At 41.9% G+C, this 25,438-nt stretch overlaps 1 protein-coding gene across 2 annotated transcripts in view; it reads left to right on the forward strand.

Annotated features, from left to right (window-relative positions):
* The window catches only part of LOC143292129 (uncharacterized), a 37,115-nt gene extending 25,602 nt beyond the window's left edge, over window positions 1–11,513 (forward strand). For both annotated transcript variants that reach the window (XM_076602317.1, XM_076602318.1), the window contains exons 18-21: window positions 972–1,126; window positions 7,257–7,326; window positions 8,868–9,006; window positions 11,268–11,513. In XM_076602317.1, the coding sequence (XP_076458432.1) occupies window positions 972–1,126; window positions 7,257–7,326; window positions 8,868–9,006; window positions 11,268–11,337 (434 nt within the window). In that variant the 3' untranslated portion in view covers window positions 11,338–11,513. The remainder of the gene's footprint in view (window positions 1–971; window positions 1,127–7,256; window positions 7,327–8,867; window positions 9,007–11,267) is intronic.
* The last annotated feature ends 13,925 nt before the right edge of the window (window positions 11,514–25,438 follow it).

A 25,438-nucleotide genomic window follows, 5' to 3' on the forward strand; every position in this document is an offset into this window, starting at 1 on the left:
GGTAACCCAGGTAGATTGATTGTTGGTAACCCAGGTAGATTGATTGTTGGTAACCCAGGTAGATTGATTGTTGGTAATGCAGGTAATTCAAGAACCCGTATGTTGTTGACGTTACTGAACAGACAGCATTCAAGGATTGTAACTCAACATTACGATGTAATAATTAATTGCAATGTTTTTAAAAGCGAATATGTGAAATGCTTTTATTTGAGAACATATGTTTATTACTCTTGTTTAATCAAGTAATCCGCGTGTGGGGGGTGGGGGTGTGTGCTGATTATCTGTTGTGGTTTTCCACAATTTATCTTTATTCTTATCGTATCTGTCTATTATAATCAATGTGCAGTATAGTAGGCTATGTTTATAATTATATTCAAATAATGTTTCTTAATTCTTTCTGTTTTTACATTTAGAATACTAGTTATTACCTGCAGTGTGTGGATGTATGTATGAAACGGTGCATGTGATATTTTTTACATTTGTATCTTCGTAATATTCGTAAAAGCTGTTGTTGACTTTTACAGTTATGGTCCCCATGTTGTTTACTTGTCTTGTTGTGATAATGCACCTGACCAAATTTCTCCAGTTGGAGATAATAAAGTTAATCTTATCTTATCTTACATCGAGTCCGTTATTCTGTTGTTTGAAACAGCTGCTCTACATTGGCTACGAGGATAAACAAGGAAAACACAGAGTGACCAGTGGATAAAAGATAATCGGTTAGCAAGGGGGGGACAATAGAATAGACTTACCTGAGTAAAGTTCAAGGCCAGTTTTTCACATCCTCACACATTTATTGTGTATAAACCCGTGTTAGCAAAATGTTTTTAGGAAAAAAATTTGTTTTCTTGTTACCTGTATTTCCTGTTATCTTTGTGACCTGAAGTATTATTTCCATATTACCTGAATCTCCTGTTTGTGACCTGAACTTTTATTATTTCCTTGTTACCTGAATGCCCCCACCCCTGCAGGTGAGACGGGGGGAGGGACGGAGGAGAAGGAGAACATGTCTCCAGTGGCCGGAAGTGGGCGGAGTCAGAACGACAGTGACGTGGCGGAGGCGCCTCTGGACAAGGAGGCTGAGGCCAGACAGCTGCAACACAGGCTGCGACAGACTGAGATAGAGGTAACCGCACACACCCTGAAGACAGAGTATGGCTGCCTACATGGCAGGGTAAAAACTGTCGTACAGATAAAAGCGCACTTGTACATGGGAGTTGCAGCCCACAAAGGAAGAAGAAGGTGACACACAGTGAAGCGCTTAGAGCTTTGTCTGTGACTGAGGATGTGGGCTGCATAAGTATCCATATCGCCTCAGCATCATCATCATCATCAACAATGTGGAGTGATGGCCTAGAGGTAATGCGTCCACCTAGGAAGCGAGAGAATCTGAGCGCGCTGGTTCGAATCACGGCACAGCCCCCGAAATTTTCTCCCCCTCCACTAGACCTTGAGTGGTGGTCTGGATGCTAGTCATTCGGATGAGACGATAAACCGAGGTCCCGTGTGCAGCATGCACTTAGCGCACGTAAAAGAACCCACGGCAACAAAAGGGTTGTTCCTGGCAAAATTCTGTAGAAAAATCCACTTCGATAGGAAAAACAAATAAAACTGCACACAGGAAAAAATACAAAAAAATGGGTGGCGCTGTAGTATGGCGACGCGCTCTCCCTGGGGAGAGCAGCCAGAATTTCACACAGAGAAATCTGTTGTGATAAAAAGAAATACAAATACAAAAACACAGGGCTGGGGAGAAAAATGAGTCACATGGAGAGAGAGAAAAAAACATTACCTGCTTGCATTGCACCCTACATCTATCCTCTTCCCCCCCAATTTTACCTTGCAACTTCTTCCGGCTCCATTCCTACTTTTGTTATTTACCTATTGTGTGTGTGTGTGTGCCGTGGAAGCTGCGATACATAGACTAGAAATGAGTGTGTGGAGGAGGGGGTAGAGGAGGTACAGGGTAATGTGCGTGTGTGTGTGTGTGTGTTGGAGCTCATGTACGTTTATATGTATTTGACTGTGCTTTCATATCTGTGAGGCTGTGTGTTTGGTGCATGTCTGTTGTGCATGTGCGGGTGTATGTGTGAATATGTGTCTTCATGTTTTGCATTTATTTGCTTATTTATCATCATTGTTGTCTTTTTTTTCTTCTTTTTTTTTTCATTACTACTACCTTTTTTTTATATATATATCATAATTATTGTTTATTTATTTATGTAAGCTTATCTGTAATTTATTCACCTTTTTTTCTTTTTTTTTTCTCTCAAGGCCTGACTAAGCGCGTTGGGTTACGCTGCTGGTCAGGCATCTGCTTGGCAGATGTGGTGTAGCGTATATGGATTTGTCCGAATGCAGTGACGCCTCCTTGAGCTACTGAAACTGAAACTGAAACTTGTTTTAGGCCAAACACACGGACGGGTCACTGCATTCGGATAAATCCCTGTGCGCCACAGCACATCTGCTGGGCTTATGCCTGACAGTGGTATAACCCAACTCACTTGTCCAGCCTTTAGTGCATGTATACAGTCATGTTTGTTTTCCTGTTAAAGTGGGTTTCGTCCATAGAATTTTGCCAGAGGACAACACTTTTGTTGCCATGGGTTGTTTTTCACTGCGACGGGCGCCATAGCCGAATGGTTAAAGCGTTGGACTTCCGATCTGAGGTTCCCGGGTTCAAATCACGGTGACGTTGCCTGGTGGGCAAAGGGTGGAGATTTTTACGATCTCCCAGGTCAACATATGTGCAGACCTGCCAGTGCCTGAACCCCCTTCGTGTGTATATGCAAGCATAAGATCAAATACGCACGTTAAAGATCCTGTAATCCATGTCAGCATTCGGTGCGTTATGGAAACAAGAACATACCCAGCATGCACACCCCCGAAAGCGGAGTATGGCTGCCTACATGGCGGGGTAAAAATGGTCATACACGTAAAAAGCCCACTCGCGTATATACGAGTGAACGTGGGAGTTGAAGCCCACGAACGCAGAAGAAGAAGTTTTTCACTGCATCAGGTATTTACTAAACACAAGACCGCGGTTTATCGTCTCATCCAAATGACTAGACAATCAGTTTGATGTCCCACTTGGACATAGGAGAAAGGATGGAGTGGGATTCGAACCCAGACCCTCACAAACACTGTATTGGCAGGAAAGTGTCATAATCATTCTACCACCTTGCATCTCTTTTAATGTCCGAACACAGTATTTGTATTTGTATTTCTTTTTATCACATCAGATTTCTCTGTGAAATTCCGGCTGCTCTCCCCAGGGAGAGCGTGTCGCTACACTACAGCGCCACCCATTTTTTTGCATTTTTTTCCTGCGTGTAGTTTTATTTGTTTTTCGTATCGAAGTGGATTTTTCTACAGAATTTTGCCAGGAACAACCCTTTTGTTACCGTGGGTTCTTTTACGTGCGCTAAGTGCATGCTGCACACGGGACCTTGGTTTATCGTCTCATCCGAATGACTAGCGTCCAGACCACCACTCAAGGTCTAGAGGAGGGGGAGAAAATATCGGCGGCTGAACCGTGATTCGAACCAGCGCACTCAGATTCTCTCGCTTCCAAGGCGGACGCGTTACCTCTAGGCCATCACTCCACTCCTCTTTGAGAAATTGAAACAAACAGCTCCATCACAGGTTGTGGCAGATTGAGATAGAGAGAGAGCACACGGGGTTGGGTGTACAGTGGTTCGTGTAGTTTTCTCACCATATTTGTGTGTTTATGTTAACAGCATGGCTGGGAGTTTTTCTGTGTCGTACAGATTTCCGTATAGGTATTTTGGCTTCTTTTCTTTTCTTTTCTTTTTTCCCTTATTTTACTTTGTTTTGGTGTTAAGACATGCACTTCAGTAATGTGACCCCTGTACCCTGGTCACAAATATTTCCGTATTGCAGAATTCAGTCACTCCCATCCATGTAATAGCTCAGTGAATATTAAACTCTAAAGCCAGGATCTGCAAAGGTTTGTTGATATAACTTTTGTTTTATTATTTTCTAATAAAGGACCTTCAGATTTGAGAATGTTCAAGGAAAAATATCAGATAGGAAAGGCATTGAATTCCATACCCGTGGAATAAGTACATTCATAAGTTGTTGACTGCCTGAAGTGCCAGTGCTGTTTCTCATGAATGTCACATAAAAAAGGAGGAAATTTACAGTGATTCCTCAGTGTCTGACATGTATAACTGAAGATTATATTTATGTTGGTACGACCCATTTAAGTCCGATTTTTTTTTTTTTTTTTTTTTTTTTATTATTGGTATGACCCATTAACCCTTTGAGCCCTGAGTTCCTGATTAATTTTAACCCTTCTGCCTGAGCTCCTGAGCCAAAATTTGCAAATAATTGGTATTAAACCATTTGAGCCCTGACCACTGCTTTACCGGTGGCAGAGAAAAATGACCGTGCATAATGCCCAGCCACCAGTTGAGCGGCGCGTAAACACTTGAAGCGTGCAGAGTCTCAACCTGGCCCGTCAGGGCAGAAATCAGGGACAAAACGTGCGAGAAAACAACTGTACACAACGCAGCAAGTAATTGATATGCTTGATGATTTATCGGAAATAGAGTATGACAATGATTACTCTGATAGTGAGGTGGAATTCGAATCGGATGATTTTGCTACAGACAGTGATGTTGAAAATGAATCTGAGCATGCAGAATCAGTTGATCAAAGGAGGCGTGTCAGGTTGAGACTCTGCACGCTACATGGTAGAAATCGATCTTTTTTATCCAAAGCACATGCACAAAATACAGTGAGGGGGCGCGGTAATGTTGGTACTGCGTTCGCTGGTGTCGGAATATTACGGTTTTTCTGATTGGCTCTTCAGTGTAAGTCAACCAATAGCAAAACACGACACAAGTGTTTACGCACCGCTCAACCGGTGGCCAGGCATTATGCCACCCCTCCCCACCACCGGTAAAGCGGTGGTCAGGGCTCAAAGGGTTAAGTCAGATAGTATTTATAATATTGGTATGACCCATTAAGAATCAAATTTTATTCATGTGAGCATGACCCAGTGAAAAATCGGATTGTGCTTATGTAAGACCTGTTAAAAATCAGATTATACTTTTGTGATTCTGATGTATTTAAAGTCAGCCGTTCTTCCTTCTTCCTTTCTCACCTTTTGCCTTTGTGGTGTTTCAGTGCAATGACTAGCCTTTGTTTTTTGTTGTTTTTTTTGTTTGTTTGTTTTTTTTGTTTGTTTTTTTGGTGGGGGTTTTGGTTTAACATGTAACCCTTTCACCGCCAGTCAGTTTAGAGTGCAAATTAACCTTGTGCAGGAACCACAGAAAAGATGGCGTCTAAGAATAGCTGGGGATTCCTCTGTGATGTGTAGAAAAAAAAAAATGGGCCAATCATACCGCTGAAAATTAAGAGCACTAGGTTAATGCACAAAAGGCCCATCATCTGGTCGCATTTCAGTGACATGGGTGCTTTACCTAGCTGGTGCCGAAATGCAACCATGGCGGTGAAAGGGTTAATGAATACATACAGACAAACAGGCAGACATACAAAAATGATATTTGTAATTATCAACAATATTATTGTTATTATGCATTATTTAAACTATAAAGCAGGAAAACAACAACACAGCATTGTTTTTATACAGAAGAAAAAAAAAAAGAAAAAAAAAGTCATATGCACTGCAAAAAAAAAGAAGTAAATAAATGAAAGGAAAATAATTTTTTTTAAATAATTTTTAAAAAAAAGAATAAACGTTACATTTGTGGTTGTCTTTCCTCCTCCTCGTTGCCTTCAATCATTTTTATGTATGGGTACCATTTTCTAGTAAATGCTATGGACATTTCCATCGAGTGTATATATTTTTCGGTTTTATATATGTTTCTTAGGTCTGTAAGGAAGTACTTTATACATGGTTTGATTTTTATTTATTCTGCATTTATAGATGAAATGTTTCGCCACTAGAATGATATAGTCAAATATTTCACCTGTTTTTGTAACATCATCATTTCCAGATAATACTAACTCTATATTCAAGTTTACATTTGCACAATTTTCACACTTTTCCTTCAAGACATTCTCTAAGTCCCCCCAAAAGAGCTGAGAAAATGTACAGTGCCATAAGTAGTGTTGAATTGTGCCTATTTCATTTTTACAGAAATTGCACATGTCGCTATTTGTTATACCCATTTTTTAAAGTGTTTTGTTTGTAACCAGTATACCATGACATATCCTAATCTGGAACCATTTCAGTTTTACTTCCTTTATGTTTTTCACTTGATTCATAGTCGTATCCCAATTTATTGCAATATCTAGTTTTTGCTCCCACTTGATAAAAGAATTTATATTATAAATAAAAATTGGTTCAAGTAATATATCATAATATATTTTAAATCCTTTCTTAACATTAGCTATTATCTGTAGTGCTTTTGGTTCTTTATTGCAAGTTTTATCTGTTATACTATAGTAATATTGTTTGTGCTCAAGTAACTTTTAATGGAACGTATAAATCCTATATACAGTAAATAATTAACTTTAACATCATATTTTACTGTGAAATCTTTATGACTAAGGAAGCATCCGCTTTCGTCTACAATATCTCTAGCCAGAAAAATACCTTGTCCAGTTTTTTAAGTAAACTGTCTTATTACCAACTTTAAATTTATCGTTATGAAAAAGTGGTTCTACAAGTGCCTTTTTTGTAGTGACTAAGCGTTGTTTTGCTGATATTTGGTTGTTGTTTTTTTTTTTTTTGACTCACTTGTGTAAACAAAGTGAGTCTATGTTTTAACCCGGTGTTTGGTTGTCTCTGTGTGTGTGTGTGTGTGTGTCTGTGTGTCCGTGGTAAACTTTAACATTGACATTTTCTCTGCAAATACTTTGTCAGTTGACACCAAATTTGGCATAAAAATAGGAAAAATTCAGTTCTTTCCAGTCATCTTGTTTAAAACAATATTGCACCTCTGGGATGGGCACAAAAAAATTTTAAAAAAAGAAGCCTAATTATATGCAAACTGCATTTACTGTTATATTTATATTTTTTGTATTCTCTAAACTTGGCACTTTGACTTCTTATTCTGACACAACAACAAGAGGAGTCATTATCATTTTTTGTTCAAACAGGAACTTCTTTTGCTAAGCATGGAATTTTTATTTATTTTGCAAACGTTTTGGTGCAGATAGTAAAAAAGGGAAATTACTCTGTAATTAATGCTAGGGGACTTAATTTATCACAAGTGAGTCTTGAAGGCCTTGCCTCTCTTGTTTTTTTTTTGCTGTTGCAGAAGGGAATTCTCCCCCACTCCTACAGACTGGTCAGCATAGTCAGTCATCATGGGCAGTCATCCAGCTGTGGTAAGCTTGCAGTCAGTGTAACTTTGCAGTGATTTACAGGCATGAGATTTCCCACCGGGAGGGGGGGGGGGGTTCGACCCACGAAGGTTGTACGAACGTGAAGTTGTCCAACCGATCGACAAGACAGACCCACAGCGTTTGCTAAAATACCCCATGTTTGGGTAAGCGAACCGACGGGCGCAATAGCCGAGTGGTTAAAGCGTTGGACTGTCAGTCTGAGGGTCCCGGGTTCGAATCACGGTGATGGCGCCTGGTGGGTAAAGGGTGGAGATTTTTACCGTCTCCCAGGTCAACATATGTGCAGACCTGCTAGTGCCTGAACCCCCTTCGTGTGTATATGCAAGCAGAAGATCAAATACGCACGTTAAAGATCCTGTAATCCATGTCGGTGTTCGGTGGGTTATGGAAACAAGATCATACCCAGCATGCACACCCCGGAAAACGGAGTATTGCTGCCTACATGGCGGGGTAAAAACGGTCATACACGTAAAAGCCCACTCGTGTGTATACGAGTGAACGCAGAAGAAGAAGGTAAGCGAACCAATTGAGAATAAGTGTTCCGTTGCTCCTCTGTCATCATTCAGCTTATCCGTATTCGGTCGGGATTACAAAACTCGCTCGCGGGCTTCACAACCTGCAAAGATACCTGATTTCATCGATCGTCTTCAGTCATTGACAAAATGAGAAAACTCACAAAGGATTAGAGGATTTTTGCAGCAGAGATCGACGAAGAAGTGAATAATAAGTGGAACTGGGTCTGGCAAGATGAGATTGTGAAAACAGAAGTGAAGAATAAAAAAAAAAACTGACGGGTAGGCGACTGACGCCATTCACAAAATGAACACCGCTGGCAAGGCCATGTGCGATTGGTGTCAGATTATATGGGTGCAACTCTTCAGTCTAGGCATGGAAATCTGTTTCACATTTTCATTAAAAACCTGACAGATCATCGGTAAACGATATAGAACGGCCCATAGGCTTTTTCTTTCTTTCTTTTTTCTTCTAGAAAACGGACGCTCCGTTTTAGTGGGAGCTATAGGCGTGTCTGTGTTCAGGGCAGTACGTGAGTGACGTCACACACACACACACACACACACACACACACACACGTTTGAACACATGTAGGGGTGAAAGTGGGAAGTACAGCCCACCAAAGAAAATGAAGACGACGACTGGAGAGGTGTTTTTTATTGATTGATATGGATACTTACATAGCGCCTATCCTCAGTCGGAGACCAAGCTCTTAGCGCTTTACAAACACGGGGTCATTTACGCAGCAGGCTGCCTACCTGGGTAGAGCCGACTGAAGGCTGCCACTGGGCGCTCATCATTTGTTTCCTGTGTCATTCAGTCAGATTTCAGGCACGCACACATACACACTCCGACAGATATGTAACGACTGCCACTGGGCACTCATCATTTGTTTCCTGTGTCGTTCAGTCACATTTCAGGCACACACACATACACACTCAGACAGACATGTTACATGTGTGGGTGATGAAAGGTGCTGCAGTGGGAGCCCTAGGCGTGTCTGTGTGCAGGGCACTACGTGAGCGACGTGTTCAGCATCGAGAAGCAGACGTGGCTCAGCTTCGACGACCGTCGTGTGGAGAAGACCACAGAATCATTCGTGCGCACCAAGCGTACCACCACGGGCTACATCTTCTTCTACCTCAGCAAGTGGGTCACCTTGACTTTCTTTTCTCTGGGTCTTGTGTGTGAGTATGTGTGTATGAGAGTGGGTGGGATTTTTTTTTTTTTTTTTTTTTTTTTTTTTTTTTTTTGTTGGGGGGGGGGGGGGGGGGGGTGGGGCATGGGGGGTGTCACCACGGTCTGTACAGGTTTTGTGGGGTGGTGTTTTTTTGTTTTGTTTTTGTTGGGTTTTTTTGACGGGTGCAATAGCCGAGCAGTTAAAGCGTTGGACTGTCAATCTGAGGGTCCCGGGTTCGAATCACGGTGACAGCGCCTGGTGGGTAAAGAGTGGAGATTTTTACGATCTCCCAGGTCAACATAATGTGCAGACCTGCTAGTGCCTGAACCCCCTTCGTGTGTATATGCAAGCAGAAGATCAAATACGCACGTTAAAGATCCTGTAATCCATGTCAGCGTTCGGTGGGTTATGGAAACAAGAACATACCCAGCATGCACACCCCCGAAAACGGAGTATGGCTGCCTACATGGCGGGGTAAAAACGGTCATATATGTAAAAGCCCACTCGTGTGCATACGAGTGAACGCAGAAGAAGAAGTTGTTTTTTTTTGTTGTTGTTGTTTTGCCAACATGGTGTGTAGGTTTTAGAGTTTGGTTTTGTTTTATTTTTTTTTTCAAGAAGGCGCTAGTCAGGGATGCAAAGGGGAGGTAACCTACTTCGAGAGGTTATCGGTTGTAGCTACTTTCGTTTTCTCCGCATAGGCAGGTAGTAGTTTGCACAGGACAGGAATCAGACCCCTGCTGGTGTCTGCACCAGTGGGTCACGGTAAGTATGTTACTTAATGAATTAAACGTAATTTTAGGAAGAAAATATCCTTTTCTCATTCTTCTACCTCAGCAAGTGTGTGTGTGTGTGTATGCATGGTTGGGGTTGGGGGGGTGTGTGGTTTTTGACTGGGTCTGTACGGGTTTTAAGAGTTTGGTTTTGTTGGGTTTTGTTCAAGTTGTAAAGAAATAGTTTCTGATTTTTCTATCTCAGTAAGTGGGTCACCTCAGCTTTCTGTTCTGGATCTTGTGTGCATGTGCATAAGAGGTGGGGGGGGGGGGGGGTGCGGGGGGCGGGGGGTTGTGTGTTGTTTTTTTTTAGGTGGGCGGGGGGGGTTGTTTTTTTTTCAACAGGGTCTGTACAGTTTGGTTTTGTGGGGTGGGCAGTGTTTTGGTTTTTTTTAAAGTTTTTTCTCAAGGGAGGTGAGGGGTTCAACAGGGTGTGAACAGATTTTAATTGTTTGGTTTTGTTGTGTGGGGTGTGTGGTTGGGTTTTTTTGCTTTTGTTTTCTTTGGGTGGGGAGGGGGTGTAGGGGGGGTATGAGATTGGTTTTGTTGGGTGGGGTGTGTGGTTGGGTTTGTTTTTTTGTTGTTGTTTTTTTCGTTTTGTTTTCTTTGGGGGGGGGGTATGAGATTGGTTTTGTTGGGTGGGGTGTGTGGTTGTTTTTTGGGGGGGATTTGTTGTCTTGGGGGGAGGGGGTTTAGAGGTTGGTTTTGTTGGGTTGATTTTTTTTAGATGTGTTTTTTTTCAATTTGTCAAAAATATATTGTCTGGTCTTGTGTGTGCATAGGAGGGGGTTGGGTTTGTGTGTGGATTTTTTTTTTTTTTTTTTTTTTTTTTTTCAATAAATTTCTTCACATTTGTCTAGATGTGTCTTCTTTTTCTTTTTTCTTCTGATTCTATTTCTTCATTTTTGGGCTGCGATCTCTTCATTCACTCATACACGAATGGGTTTTTACATGTATTTATAACCGTTTTTGCCCCTGCCATGTACACACACTGTTTTCGGGGGTTAGACATGTGTTAAAAGGATATACAATCTAATGTATAGGAATTTGAGGTAGGTTTGTACTTGTGTGGCTTTGTTTTTCAGGGATATATCTTTGGCATATGGAACAGTTTTACACCATGTGTGAACATGTTTCAGGAATATCTTTGACATATAAAACTTGAATAAGTTAAAGGCATGTTTACACTTTGGGACACGTTTCAAGGATGTCTTTGACATATAAAGGTGTGTGTATGCTTGTATGGGTATGAGTTTCCAGGATATATAAGATATATAGATATTGATGCTCTGTTTGCACTTGTATTCCCATGTTTCAGGGATATATTTTTGTCATTTAAAACTTGATGGTTTGATAAAACTTAAGGTCTGTGTATACTTGTACGGCTACGTGTTTCAAGGATATATCTTTGACATATAGAAATTGACGTTCTGTTTTCACTTGCTTCTTTGTTTCAGGGACATCTTTGATGAACTGGAGAACTCCAGACCCGGCAGCAGTGGGAAGGAATTGATAGAAAGGTCGTGAGGCGTGTGTGTGTGTGTGTGTGTGAGCGTGTGTGTTTGCTCTGTGTGTGTGTGTGTGTGTGTGTGTGTGTGTGTGTGTGTGCTCTTCAAACTCCAGAACTGCTGAAATCCCCTGCTGGGAAAGAAAAAAAAAACATTGCAAGGATGATTTAATCTGTTTTCGCAGTTGTTGCAACGTTATTTATTTGCACACGATTCATTTGTGTTTGGGGTGGGGGGGGGGGGGGGGGGATGGTAATTGGAAAATGGGACTGTTCATTTATCTGGTTATTTATCTGTAGTGGGTGTCGGCCGGATTCACATATTTCTCTTTTTGCCTATTCCTGATTTGCCCATCACTAAAGTGGTGATCCCGATTTGCCTATTTCAAGTTGGCCTACGTACTGAATTTGCTGTCTGTGTGTGCATGTGCACGTATGTCTTGTGTGTTTAGAAAAGAACAAGAACCAAAAAGCTCACTTTCATCATTGCTGGCCCAGTCTCTTGTGTTGACGATCTGGTCTTTGTAGTGGTAATTTTGATACAGCAAAATGTGTTGCTCTCTCTTGCTTTGGGCACTGACAAAAAGCTTTATCATGAACTTCACTGTATTTTATTCGCTCGGAAGTCACTTCCATGAAAGCACTCACAGAGATGCCAACTGTTACTATTCCACTGTATTTTGTTACGCTCAATCGGAGGTTGTTCCATCGTTACGCCAACATCAGAATTGTTCTGACGAGTTCATTTTCAACTACATAGCTTGGTTACATGCTTTCCTGTCGTAACATTACCCAGACACCTACAGTATTGAGGGTCGTCATTACTAAGCTCAGTCTTACGTTATGATGCTCGGCTAGTCGTGTTCGGGTTTACATTGAAACAGTATTATTGAGTGGACCAATCAGCTTAATCGTAGCAGTTTCACCGTGTCGCACGTATGCCCAAGCGTTTGTAAGCCTTGTAGATAAAATGTACGTTTGCTGATGTGGCTTGGAGTTCCTGCCAAAGGTCCTGATTATTACTACAAACACTTGACAGGGGTTGCCATCTCTGCTCTCATTATTACTACAGACACTGGACAGGGTTTGCCATCTCTGCTCTCATTATTACTACAAACACTTGACAGGGCCTGCCATCTCTGCTGTCATTATTACTACAAACACTGGACAGGGGTTGCCATCTCTGCTCTCATTATTACTACAAACACTGGACAGGGGTTGCCATCTCTGCTCTCATTATTACTACAGACACTTGACAGGGGCTGCCATCTCTGCTCTCATTATTACTACAGACACTTGACAGGGGTTGCCATCTCTGCTCTCATTATTACTACAGACACTTGACAGGGGTTGCCATCTCTGCTCTCATTATTACTACAAACACTGGACAGGGGTTGCCATCTCTGCTCTCATTATTACTACAGACACTGGACAGGGGTTGCCGTCTCTGCTCTCATTATTACTACAGACACTGGACAGGGGCTGCCATCTCTGCTCTCATTATTACTACAGACACTTGACAGGGGTTGCCATCTCTGCTCTCATAATGTTTCGCCCAGTATCAAGACCCACAGAAAATTGCAAGTGATCATAAAAGCTGATAGTGGTATCTATGCACAAACATTACTCTGTGTGTATGCTTATGTGTATGTCTGAGAGAGAGAGATGGCAGCTGAGTAGGCAAAACCAGACTGGCAGGTAGGCAAAACGGGACAGTGAAACTCACAAGATGCTGTGGGCAAAATCGGGAATAGGCAAATCAGATCTGCGCCGTGTGCTGTTCTTGTGTTGACAGAGGAAGAAGAAAGTGTTTACCTGCATGTGTGATAAGGGAGGTGTGGTTACAAATACGGTCCAGTGTTGTCCTGATTCACCTATTCCTTATTTGCCTATTCCCAGTTTGCCTAGCACTACAGTGATGATCCTGATTTATCAGATCCCTCTTATATGTTCAGTTGCTCTGTGTTTGTGCATGTGTGTTTTAGCATGTGTGTTTGTTGTTGTTGTTTTGTTTGGGTTTTTTTTAAAAGAAAGAAAAGAAAGAAAAATCTCACTTTGTTATGTGGGAGAGTGTGTGTGTGTCAGTGACAGAGAGAGAGAGAGAGACAGCAAATACACAAAACGTAAATGGCAGGTGGGTGAAACAGGATAAAGTGTCAAACACAAAAGCCATAGAGGGAAGCAGCACAATCATTTTTTTTTTTTTTCATTCATGGGCTGCAACTCCCCCGTTCACTCGTATGTTCACATATGGGCATTAACATGCATGACCTTTTTTACCCCACCATGTAGGCAGCCATACTTTGGTTTCAGGGGTGTGCATGCTGGGTATGTTCTTGTTTCCATAACCCACAGAACGCTGACAAGGATTACAGGATCTTTGACATGCATATTTGATCTTCTGCCTGCATATACACTTAAAAAGGGGGTTCAGGCACTAGCAGGTCTGCACATATGTTGACCTGGGAGATCAGAAAAACCTCCACCCTTTACCCACCAGGCGCCGTTACCAAGATTCGAACCCAGGACCCTCAGATTGAAAGTCCAACGCTTTAACCACTCGGCTATTGCGCCCGTCAGCAGCTCAGTCAAAGAGAAGGCGAAACGGGAACTGGTGAACCAGACCAGCTCTCCAGGTCCAGTTGTCAGGGACATGGCATGACCGCGTGGGTAGACAGTTGTCAGGGACATGGCATGACTGCGTGGGTAGACAGTTGTTGAGTTGTGAGAGTCTAGAACGTTGTGTGTGTTGTTGTTGTTGACCGTTGATCTGGCCTGCTGAAGGCTTCAAGGATTTTAGTTTTTAACGTTGACTGCAATAATTGTGTGTGCATGGAACCAAGCGGTGTGTCCTGGTCTGGGAGTGGGTGCAAGTTTTTTTGGAGGCTGGGGGGGGGGGGGGGGGGAGGATGGTTCATCCAAAGAATTGATTGGTTAAATGTGTCTGTGCCTTTAAGTCTTAGTTGTTGTGTTGTTTTTGTTTTGTTTTGTTTTTTTAACTTTTTTTTTTAATTTTCCAAAAACATGGATACAATACAGAGAATAGTATGAAACAAACAATATAAAACGAACAGTAGCATCTTCCACTACAGAGAGAAAGATAAAACAAAACAAAACAAAACAGACTAAACAAGGCAAAACAAACCTGTAACAACATCAACAAATACAAAAAAAAAAAAAAAAAGGAAGATTTGTCCAATCATTCAATCAATCAATGTTTACACATTAATGATTGTAGTAATCATGATGATTTAAGATGACATTAATAATAAATAGCCTGGACCAGCTGTAACATAGCAACAGCATCAATTATGTCAACTATTACAGTAATGGTATCTAGGGTGAGGTGAAAGTGAGTGGTGGCATTATAATATCATAATATTAAGGAGCATGAGTAAACCACTTCTACATCATTGGAAAAGAAAGCTTGTCGTTAATCACATTGTAAAGACAACAACAACCATAAAAGTCTTTAGTCTTAGTTATGATCCAGCCCCAACTATACAACCACTGTGGTGATGATGATGATGATGATGATGATGACTCTTGTGGGGTTGGTGGTGACGAGTGAGGCATTGGATGTGAAACTGTTTTGTTTTTGTTTTTTTTTCTCTCTCTCTCTCTCTCTCTCTCTCTCTCTCTTCTTGGTTGTCGAGTTTTACTTTTTAATGGAATTTAATCTGAAGGAAATGGTCATCCTTTTGTACAGTCATTTTTTTTTTTGAGGGAACCTGTTTCTGTTAGACTTTAATAAGAATAGAGAGAAAAAAAAAATGTTTGTGAAGTTTTCCGTACTTGCAGTGACTCAGTGATGATATAATGTTGTTGTTTTTGTGTGTGTTTGGCTTTCTAGATGGTGTAGACTGTGTAACAAAAATAACTGAATTCACTTTTTCATGTGCCTGTTTCCTGGAAATGACATGGTTAACAAAAAGAACTGAATTCACTTCTTTATGTGCCTGTTTCCTGTGAATGACATGGTTAACGGTCATAAGTTGGTGTGGCGCTTTTCATGGTTTACAAGAAAATCTTGATTCTAAACATGCTTCGTACGGCGTTCCTTGATTTTAACTGCCAAGTCTCAGGTGTTTTTGGTAAGATGTTTATAGGTCTGGTGACTTTTTTTTTCTTTTTTCTTTTTTTTTTTTTTTTTTTTTTTTTTTTTTTTTTTTTTTTTTTTTTTTTTGGTCAAAGCAGTGAATTATCATTTAACAGCATGGAACCAAGTGATAGTGATGCACAATGTAATGTCAGTGACCTGTGTGTAGACTGGAACTATTTCACCCATGGGTCACAGCTAACAGAAAATCTGTCAGAAAGTCTTTGGGGGTGATGTTCTGTGTGATGCACATTTGTCTCCGTAGCTTATTCCACATGAGTAACACACACATATGTGTACACAATATAAATATAAATATGTGTATAATTTTGCCTAGAAGAACCCTTAGTTAAGTTGCATGGGTTCTTTTACATGTACTAAGTGTATGCCACACCTGGGACCTCAGTTAATTGTCTCATCTGAAACATTAGGGTCCAGACCGCCACTCAAGGTCTAATAGAGGATGATTAAGGTTATGTGGACACAAGGAAAGGAGCTGTAGACCTTTGAGATTTGGATGATGCACAAAATTTTTTTTTTATTTTTTTTTTTTTATGTCGATGCATCAGACTGCCACTGTGTCAGAAAATCTGTGGTGTTGTGTTGTGTTGTTGATGTGGACACATAATAGATACATGCAACACAAAACTCTAAACACAGCACGTGTGAAAAAACAACGATATGATCTGATAAAGTGAGACCCTTTTGGATCTAGCAAGATCCAAACCAACGTTATTACTAACTGACTATATTCCTTGCGAATGCTCTAAACACTAGGCTCACAGGGATTATTACGCATACAATGCATTACTGGGCTTGCTTTTACTTTGAAGTTTCATTATGAACATAAGTTAGATGGACACAACATCTGGTAATGTTCACAGTATTGGTGCTGTCTTTCAAACAACTACTGCCCTCTTGTGTGTGTGTGTGTGTTCTGGAAAAATTCTTTTCTCATCAACAGCATAGTCCATAGAAGTCCATCTTTCTTGTGATGTGCGTGTGTGTATCCGGTGACTTTGTTGTTATTTGTGTATTTTCTCTTGTGATTGTTGGTCATGGTATGTTTTTTGGTTGGTTGGTTGGTGCTTTTTGTTTTCATGCCGCGTGTCTTGGGGGGGGAAAGTCAAGTCTATTTGCCAAGGGATGTTTGGGTCATGCAGGATTGTAGTGATAAGAAACTCTAGGGAGAGCTGGACAGTACAAGGTCTTCAGAAAAAAAAGACCCACTGAGTCAAGTGTTTCGGCTCTTAACTCCTTAGACTCAGGGGCTGGGCCGCACCCAGGTCATGACTCCTAGATGCCCTTGTATTGCCGCCTTATATATATGAATTACTACTCCAACTAAGAAAAAATTCTGACTTGCATACTTTGAAAGGAAAGTATTCATAACCTGTACTTTTCTTCTGAAAGGAAAATGAACATATCTATCCAGTCATGACAACTTCACATGAGTGCAATGATTTTATGATCGAAAACATTCATACAGTGATACACACAGAATTTTATATCCCGGGGCACTGTCTCTTTCTCTCTCTCTCTCTCTCTCTCTTTGTGCACTGGAAGTTCCATCGTGAGTATTCCTCGAAACCTCAACAACAGCAACGACAAAAACATTAATGGGCAAGCAGATTCAGCAAACAGCTGTGTTGTAACGCTTAAAATCTTCCATCTGTTTTGATTTTTCCGTAATCAAGATGATTTGCACTTAACTGTGAAATCCACAAGAAAGGATAACTCGTGAAGGTTGTGAATACAGGACGTGCCTAAAAATGATCGTAACAAAAATCATCGTTGTCAGAAAACAGATCCGTGTTAAATCGTAACAAAAATCACCATTATCAGAAAACGGATCCGTGTTAAATCGTAACAAAAATCATCGTTATCAGAAAACGGATCCTTGTTAAAGACCTTGTGTCATGTTGCTCAACTGCTGAGGAGTGGAGCGCTTGGCAATGTTTTGATGTTTTTTTGGTTTTGGGGGTTTTTTTCAATTTCATTTTTGCCTCTTCACCCTTCTTATTGGGATGTTAGAGTGGGTGCCTCGTCTGTCTGTCTGTCTGTCTTGTCTCTCTCAAGTTGCTCGTGTGTACAGTTATTGGTTCAGGTTGTTCGAAAAACATTAATCAAACCTTGCCTGCAGTTGCCTCTTTCAGTTTTTTTTGGGTTTTTTTTTGGGGGGGGGAGGGGGGGGGGGGGGGTTTGCTGCCCCACTGTTTCAGTGGCATTACTCCCACGCCGCTCATTTAGATTCCTCCATACACGGCCACACCCGGGTTCGTCCATCGCAGTTCCAGCGTTGGCAGTCCACAGGGAACCATTGATGTTAGGTCGCCAGGAGGCCACACACCAGAGGAGACCCTGCACTGCTGCTGAGTCACTTCGGTGGTGTTCAGTGGTGCCTATTCTGTTTTAACGTACTTAGGACACCACCTACTAAGCCCCCTACTAACGACAATAATGGCTTAGTCGCAGAGCCAGACTGAGTGAGCGTCCCTCCCAGAGTGGAGACCGCCACTACGTCCCTCAAACAACAGCCCCCCACGAATCTGCCGACACTGACGACATTGACAGGACTCGCCCCAAGCACGGAAGTGGAGGGGTATCGAAACTGAGGTCACCATGAGAGCAGGGCATGAAAGGCCACAGACTTTGAGACTATTTTGTTTATATTGATGACGATGAAGGAGGAGGAGGATGACGATGTTTTTTGGGGTTTTTTTTGGTCCTTTTCTTTTTTTTTTTTTTTTTCGTTTGCTCTCTCTCTTCGCTCTCACTCTCTCTCTCTCTCGCTCTCTCTTGCTGTCTCTCTCTGTGTTTATACAGTTATTGGTACAGGTGATTTACAAAAATACCTTTCCTGTAGCTGTTTCTCTGGTTGATCTCTCTCTCTCTCTCTCTCTCTGTATGTCTCTGTCTGTCTGTCTCTCTTTCTCTCTCTGTATGTCTCTGTCTGTCTGTCTGTCTCTCTCTCTCTCTCTCTCTCTCTCTCTCTCTCTCTGTATGTCTCTGTCTCTCTCTCTCTGTATGTCTGTCTGTCTCTCTCTCTCTGTATGTCTCTGTACCTCTCTCTCTCTCTGTATGTCTCTGTCTGTCTCTCTCTGTGTATGTCTCTGTCTGTCTGTCTCTCTCTCTCTGTATGTCTGTCTGTCTGTCTGTCTCTCTATGTCTCTGTCTCTCTCTCTCTCTCTGTATGTCTCTGTCTCTCTCTCTCTCTCTATGTATGTGTCTGTCTGTCTCTCTCTCTCTATGTCTCTGTCTGTCTGTCTGTCTCTCTATCTCTGTATGTCTCTCTCTCTCTGTATGTCTCTGTCACTCTCTCTGTATGTCTCTGTCTGTCTCTCTCTCTGTATGTCTCTGTCTGTCTGTCTCTCTCTCTCTCTGTATGTCTGTCTGTCTCTCTCTCTCTGTCTGTCTGTCTGTCTCTCTCTCTATGTCTCTGTCTCTCTCTCTCTGTATCTCTCTCTCTGTCTGTCTGTCTCCTCTCCTCTCTCATTGTGTTTGTACAGTTATTGGTGCAGGCGATTTTAAAAGAATACCCTATTTGTGGCTGTTTCTCTGGTCTCTCTCTGTGTCTTCTCTGTCTCTGTCTGTCTGTCTGTCTCTTTGTCTCTCTCTCTCTGTCTCTGTCTCTCTCTCTCTCTCTCTCTCTCTCTCTCTCTCAGAAGAGAAACCAAACACAAGTGCGTACGTGTTCATTTGTTGAATATTTCAGGTCAACTTTCATGCATTTATTTATTTACTTTTGTGGTGTTACATATTTTATTTGATACCTTTGACTAACAAATGTGCACCCCTTTAACATTAGAACTTTGCAGTTGAAGTCAGTGAACTGTCAAACTCTGTGTGTCACTCTCTCTCTCTCTCTCTCTCTTTTTGTTTTTATTTATCAGATTGGGAAGTCTTGTCCATCATTTTTTAATTTGAGCATTAAAGACTGGGGTTTTGTTATTGTTTTCTGATATTGTATCTGAGAGGGGAGTAAACATCACCTATCAAAATATTGTATTATGATATATTATGTTTCTGGAAGGCTTGATTCTTAGAACTCAGGTTTGTATTGTGGTTGCAGAAAAGTGAAACGGGAACTTTTGTGTGTGTCTGTGTCTGTGCGTGTGTGTGTGTGTGTATGTGAGAGAGAGGGAGAGAATGAGTATGTGTGTGTGTGTGTGTGTGTGTGTGTATGATGTACTTTTCTTTGCATTATTATGTTCCCAGATGTGTTGTTTGCGCGGTTGAGGAAAAGAGTGCTGTGTGTGTGTGTGTATGTATCTGTCTTGTCAATCTCTCTCTGTCTGTCTCTCATATTCCTTACACATCCACGTCACGCACTGTGTTTGTGTATTCATATTGGTAGAAGTGAATAGGGGGGAAAAAAAAAATCAACGAAACACAGTTGTGTTACCAGTGCCAATATAACAGAGCATGACAGTATGTTTGTGGGACACTGTAGCAGAACCAGTCAGGTGTTGGACTTGTGATCCAGTGTTTAGGGTCTGTTTCAGCAGGGTGTTGTGCCCTCAGGTACACAACAGTGGAATGAACTCCCAGCAAACACTGTTGAGGCAGACTCCCCCAGCAGCTTCAAAAGCAGAGTCACCTCTCACCTCAAGGTCGCCACTCTTGACAGTCTCGCTGCTGCGAAACTCCAAGAGTAGGCAGAACCATAGGATGAATTACAGCAATTGTCGGGTATGAATGTGAGAGTGAATGTTTAGGTAAGTTGTGGGTAGGGGGAGTGCTGGAAGGAGGGCGCTGCGGCGGGGGGTGCCAGGGGCCATCAATAGGATGCCTGCCTGTCACTTCTCGCCCCCTCTGATCCAGTTAGTGGGCAGGAGGGAGAGTGTGAATGTGATTGGAGTAAAAAAAAAATTTTTTTTTTTTTTTTTTTTTTTGTCAAGCAACTGGTCTGCAGAAACCCCCTCAAAATGTGGCAAAACAATCAACGTGTTGATTGTGGCTACACAACAGAAGAAGAGGAGGTAAAGGCACTGTACTCTGATTTTCCTCCCTCCACCCAGGTGACATCACTTGGGCGAAGGTTGAAGCAGCAGAAGGAGCAGATCAGGGCCCAGCTTTTAATGCTGAGCCCTTGACTGTAGTCGATACGATATGAATTGAGTGTAATAATAACAGGATGTGGAGCGATGGCCTAGAGGTAATGCGTCCACCTAGGAAGTGAGAGAATCTGAGCGCGCTGGTTAGAATCAGCTGCCGATATTTCCTCTCCCTCCACTAGACCTTGAGTGGTGGTCTGGACGCTAGTCATTTGGATGAGATGATAAACCAAGGTCCCGTGTGCAGCATGTAAAAGAACCCACAGCAACAAAAAGGTTGTTCCTGGCAAAATTCTGTAGATAAATCCACTTCGATAGGAAAAACGAAAAAATGCCCAAAAAATGGGTGGCGCTGTAGTGTGGCAGCATGCTCTTCCTGAGGAGAGCAGACCGAATTTCACACAGAAAAATCTGTTGTGACAAAGAAAAAAGAGAGGAGAAAAAGGAAGAGAGAATTCACTGTCCCCATGGCTATTGGACCTTTAAAACTTCAGTGTATCACTGTGGTGTTCAAGTTGTTTGCGGAAGAGATGATGAAATGGTATATCTATTGTTGCTCTTTCCGTTCATCGAATGAATCAAATTATTGCTGCAATGATTTTGTGTGTGTGTGTGTGTGTGTGATAATGATTTTACTGAATTGTTAAATATGGGCATTGTGTTCAGTTGAGTGTGTGCTTGGTGGTGTTTTTTGGGAACTGGTTTTTGATTGGTATTTTGGGTGGTGGGGTTTTTTTTTTGTTTGTTGTTGTTTTGTTTTTTTTGTTGAAATCTTTAGTATTTTGAATTTTCATGTAAATTTCTGAAGTATGTGCTCTATGCACCAACAGGGGTAACAGGATTAATACATCACGAACCCTGCATGTTTGTATGCATAGTGTGTGTCTATTCTCTGAATGAAGCGAAAATGAAAAGTACCCACCCAACAAATTATATACACAGTATGTTCTACCATTCTTATGAATAGCAAATGAATGCAAATTTTAAGGTGTATTTTTGTTGTGTTTTGTTTCAATTTTAACGTGCGATTCCAACCTGTGAGACTTTTTTTTATTTTCATGTTTGTTTGTGTTCAATTTCACCAGAGTCTTTGACTGGGAAAAACAGACAGAAATTGTGTTCGTCTGCCACATACTTGATGTCTATAGCTGGTCTTTTAAAACAAGCAAGGGCTGTTACTCTCAAGACTGAAGGCCTTTGTTTCTTTCTCATTAAGAGTAACGGTTCTTGAATGTTGATACATATTTGTTTCTCTCTCTACCTTTTTTTTAAAAAAATGTTCTAATCCACAAACAGAAAGTAATTATTGCTTCACATGGTGGTGTTTTGATTACAAACCAAGTTCCATTGTAATTCTTTTATCATATAAATGAGTGTAAGAAAAGAACTTCTGGAAGTCTTCGTTTGATCGCAATAATTTGTGTCATATGAGGTTATGAGGAAGAAAGTGAAATAAAGAAATCAAAATATGCAGAATAAAGGCATTCAAGTGATGTGTGGTGGAATTACAGCTTAAAGCTGTCTTGTGAGAATTTCAAGCTTTCTCCATCTGTCTGCATGTCTCTCTCTCTCTCTCTCTCTCTCTCTCTCTCTCTCTCTCTCTCTCACCTGGAACCAATAAATACATGGAAAACACGCACATGGTAGCATTATTTTCAGAAAGTAAATGCCACAATGCCCTAATTTGCATCCATTTTTAATGAATGTCTGGAGAATGTTAAGAATAAAATATTTAAAAAGCTGCATATGTTTGATATCCTTACACCTATCTTCTTTCAGAGCAATGTCAACAGAAAATTGCAACAGACAGGGCTTTATGTGCAAGACAAATAAAAACAAAGAGAAGCAAGGCCTTCAAGACTCACTTGTGACATGCACTTCCTACAACAATCGAATAAAAAAAACACACAAAAAATCAATAGCAAAACAAAAGTCATGTGCACCTCCCAACATAAAAATATAGATCACGCAGAGTTGTGTTGGATTTCACATTGTTTTTTGTTGTTGTTGTTTGTTTGTTGTTGGTTTTTGGTTGTTTTGTTGTTTGTTTTTTTTGGGGGGGGGGGGGGGTCGCTTTTTTCTTTTTTTTTTTTTTTTTTTCCCAAAATTAACGTCAGAGAGAGCGCCATAATCCAGTCCTCAGCCAGTGTGCTGGTATCGCAATATCGTCTGTCAGCAGTTCTCCTAAGCGTGTCTTATTCTTCTTCGCTCGTGGGCAGCTACACCCACGTTCACTTAAATACAATTCAAGAGTGGGGCTTTTACGGCCGAACTTAAATGTTATAGATTTTATAGCAGACGACGATCCATGCAAGGGGCATAAGTTGGTACTAACAATGCATTACCTGCCTTCCAAATAGGTTTCTGACGCGATTGTTTCAGATTGCTGGCTTGCTTTTTTTTCTTTTCTTTTTTTTTTTTTTTTTTTTTTTGAAAGCTGCTGTATGTAACACATGACACTCTGCTGTCTGGTTCCCAATGTTTTATAAATACCAGTGAGGGAAAACCGTTCAGCATACCAGTGAGGGAAAACCGTTCAGCATCAGTTTGATCCCACAATTTATTCATGCTTTCAGGGAAATGATTCAATTGCCAAAAGAAGCACATTTCAAAACAATCTTTCAAACCTCTCTCTCTCTCTCTCTCTCTCTTTCACACACACACACACACAATTTATTCATGCTTTCAGGGAAATGATTCAATTGCCAAAAGAAGCACATTTCAAAACAATCTTTCAAACTATTCTCTCTCTCTCTCTCTCTCTCTCTCTCTCTCTCTCTCTTTCACACACACACACACACACACACACACAATTTATTCATGCTTTCAGGGAAATGATTCAATTGCCAAAAGAAGCACATTTCAAAACAATCTTTCAAACCATTCTCTCTCTCTCTCTCTCTCTCTCTCTCTCTCACACACACACACACACACACACACACACACACAATTTATTCATGCTTTCAGGGAAATGATTCAATTGCCAAAAGAAGCACATTTCAAAACAATCTTTCAAACCTCTCTCTCTCTCTCTCTCTCTCTCTCTCTCTCTCTCTCTACTCGCTTCCCCCTCATCCACAACTAAACTTGTCCGCCCAGCCTGCCAATCTCGATCCCCGGAAACCCCCTGACTTCACTAACGTGGAGGGTTCGGGAAAAGGCCATGTTGAGTGTACACCACTGTCCGCTGTCCCCCAGAACCTGTCCTGACGTATCGGCCAGTGCAATGGTACCTGAACAGCCAGCAAGCAACGCCACGGCGGCCCCTCCCATGACACCTTCATCACCCGAACAGCCCTGCTGCAGGGAAGCACATCCGAGCCCTGTTCACTCGCTTTATAGAAGGAATACGATTTCCATATATAAAAATAGTGTAACGTTCACTATGTTATTGATAAAACTTAAATAATTATTGTCATGTGTCCGTTGTCAATACTACCACACTGTTATTTAGAACAGACATTCAGTTCAGGCATGAATGACACGATTCGAACTCGCAAAACATCATAACCGCTACAGAACACAGTAGAACTGATTTGTTGTGTCGATCAGATTTTTGTGATTGATTAAAAGGATAAAGAACATTAAGCTGAATTAATTGCAATAAATCTATGTTGACCCGTTTTGCACGATATAGCATCAATGTATTCTTCTTCGTTGTCCGCATGACAGACAGCAGGATCCCGAAGATGCTTTTGTATGGCCAGCTGAAGGAAGGCCATCGTGAACTTGGAAGACTCTGAAAGCGCTTCAAGGACACCTTGAAGACAAACCTCAAAGCCTGTGACATAGACATCGCTTCCTGGGAAACTGATGCCCTGTCGCTGGAGGATGCTGTACTCTAGTGGCATAAAGACGTTTGAAAACAAGAGAATGCTGGCCATTAAGGAGAAGCGTGAGTGAAGGAAGCAGGGCTCAACTTCTGGAGACGTTTTCCCTTGCAACACCTGTGGGAAGTGCTGCGCATCCAGAATCGGCCTCTTCTCCCATATGAGGACACACACCGACAGATAAGCCTGCCTGCATACTCATCCGTCGGGAGACTCCATCACTCTTCTTCTTCACCCGTACAGTATGTACACTAGTATGTTAGGTCAGGTCATTAGATCTGCTACTGGTAACCTGTAATCCAGTACAACCTGTTCAGGGTCGGGTTGCCGGCGACTAAACCGGCACTCCCACCGCTCCCTTCCGGGACTGGTGAGGCGGGTGGCTAGACACCCTTATGGAGATCCATAAAAGGGCGTTGGCTCAGGAGAGCCACCGACGGCCACCTAGCTCCACTGTGCTGTGTGCATGCCACACGCAGTTGGCCCCCGGGGTGTGTCTACCCATGCATGCGAAGTCTGGATCCGGCAGAATCTGCGGAAGAAACCTATCGGTTCAACGGAGAGGAAGGCGGTTACAGCAACGCACTGTGGAGTGCAGAGAGCAAGATGAGACACCGAAAGGATATCTTGGTCATCCACTGCATCCGTGCTCATCCTCCAGTCGTCTCGACTTAGTCTTGCCACTGGAAATTAGTGGACCCGGACGAGAGAGTGAGGTTGACGTTGCGCAACTCCTCTTCACTTTAAACAAACTCATCGCGCAAGTCATCAGTCATCCAAAATGACCTTTCATCCTTCATCATTTCATCACCCCCAAGTCCTGTGGCGACAGGCGAGCGACGAAACGACAGGTGTGGGTACACTGGGAGTCGCAGTCGCAGACCTGCACGCAGGCGGCTCAGGCCATAGGGTCGTTCTTCGTCGACAGGAGCAGCGATGGAGCTCGGCAGCCGTCTGAGCGTCTGAGCAGCCCTCTTTAGGAATGCACTGCTCACCTCCCTGGCATGAGGAAGGGGCTAGAAAAGGTGCCCTAAAAATTGCCTGCTCCATATCACCCTGGCCAGCATACCGCGGCTGGCGGGGACCCTACATCAGCGGTCGAAACAACAAGAAAGAAAAGAAAAAAAACAAGGAT

Source organism: Babylonia areolata, chromosome 18, assembly GCF_041734735.1.
Source record: "Babylonia areolata isolate BAREFJ2019XMU chromosome 18, ASM4173473v1, whole genome shotgun sequence".
NCBI lineage: Eukaryota > Metazoa > Mollusca > Gastropoda > Neogastropoda > Buccinidae > Babylonia > Babylonia areolata.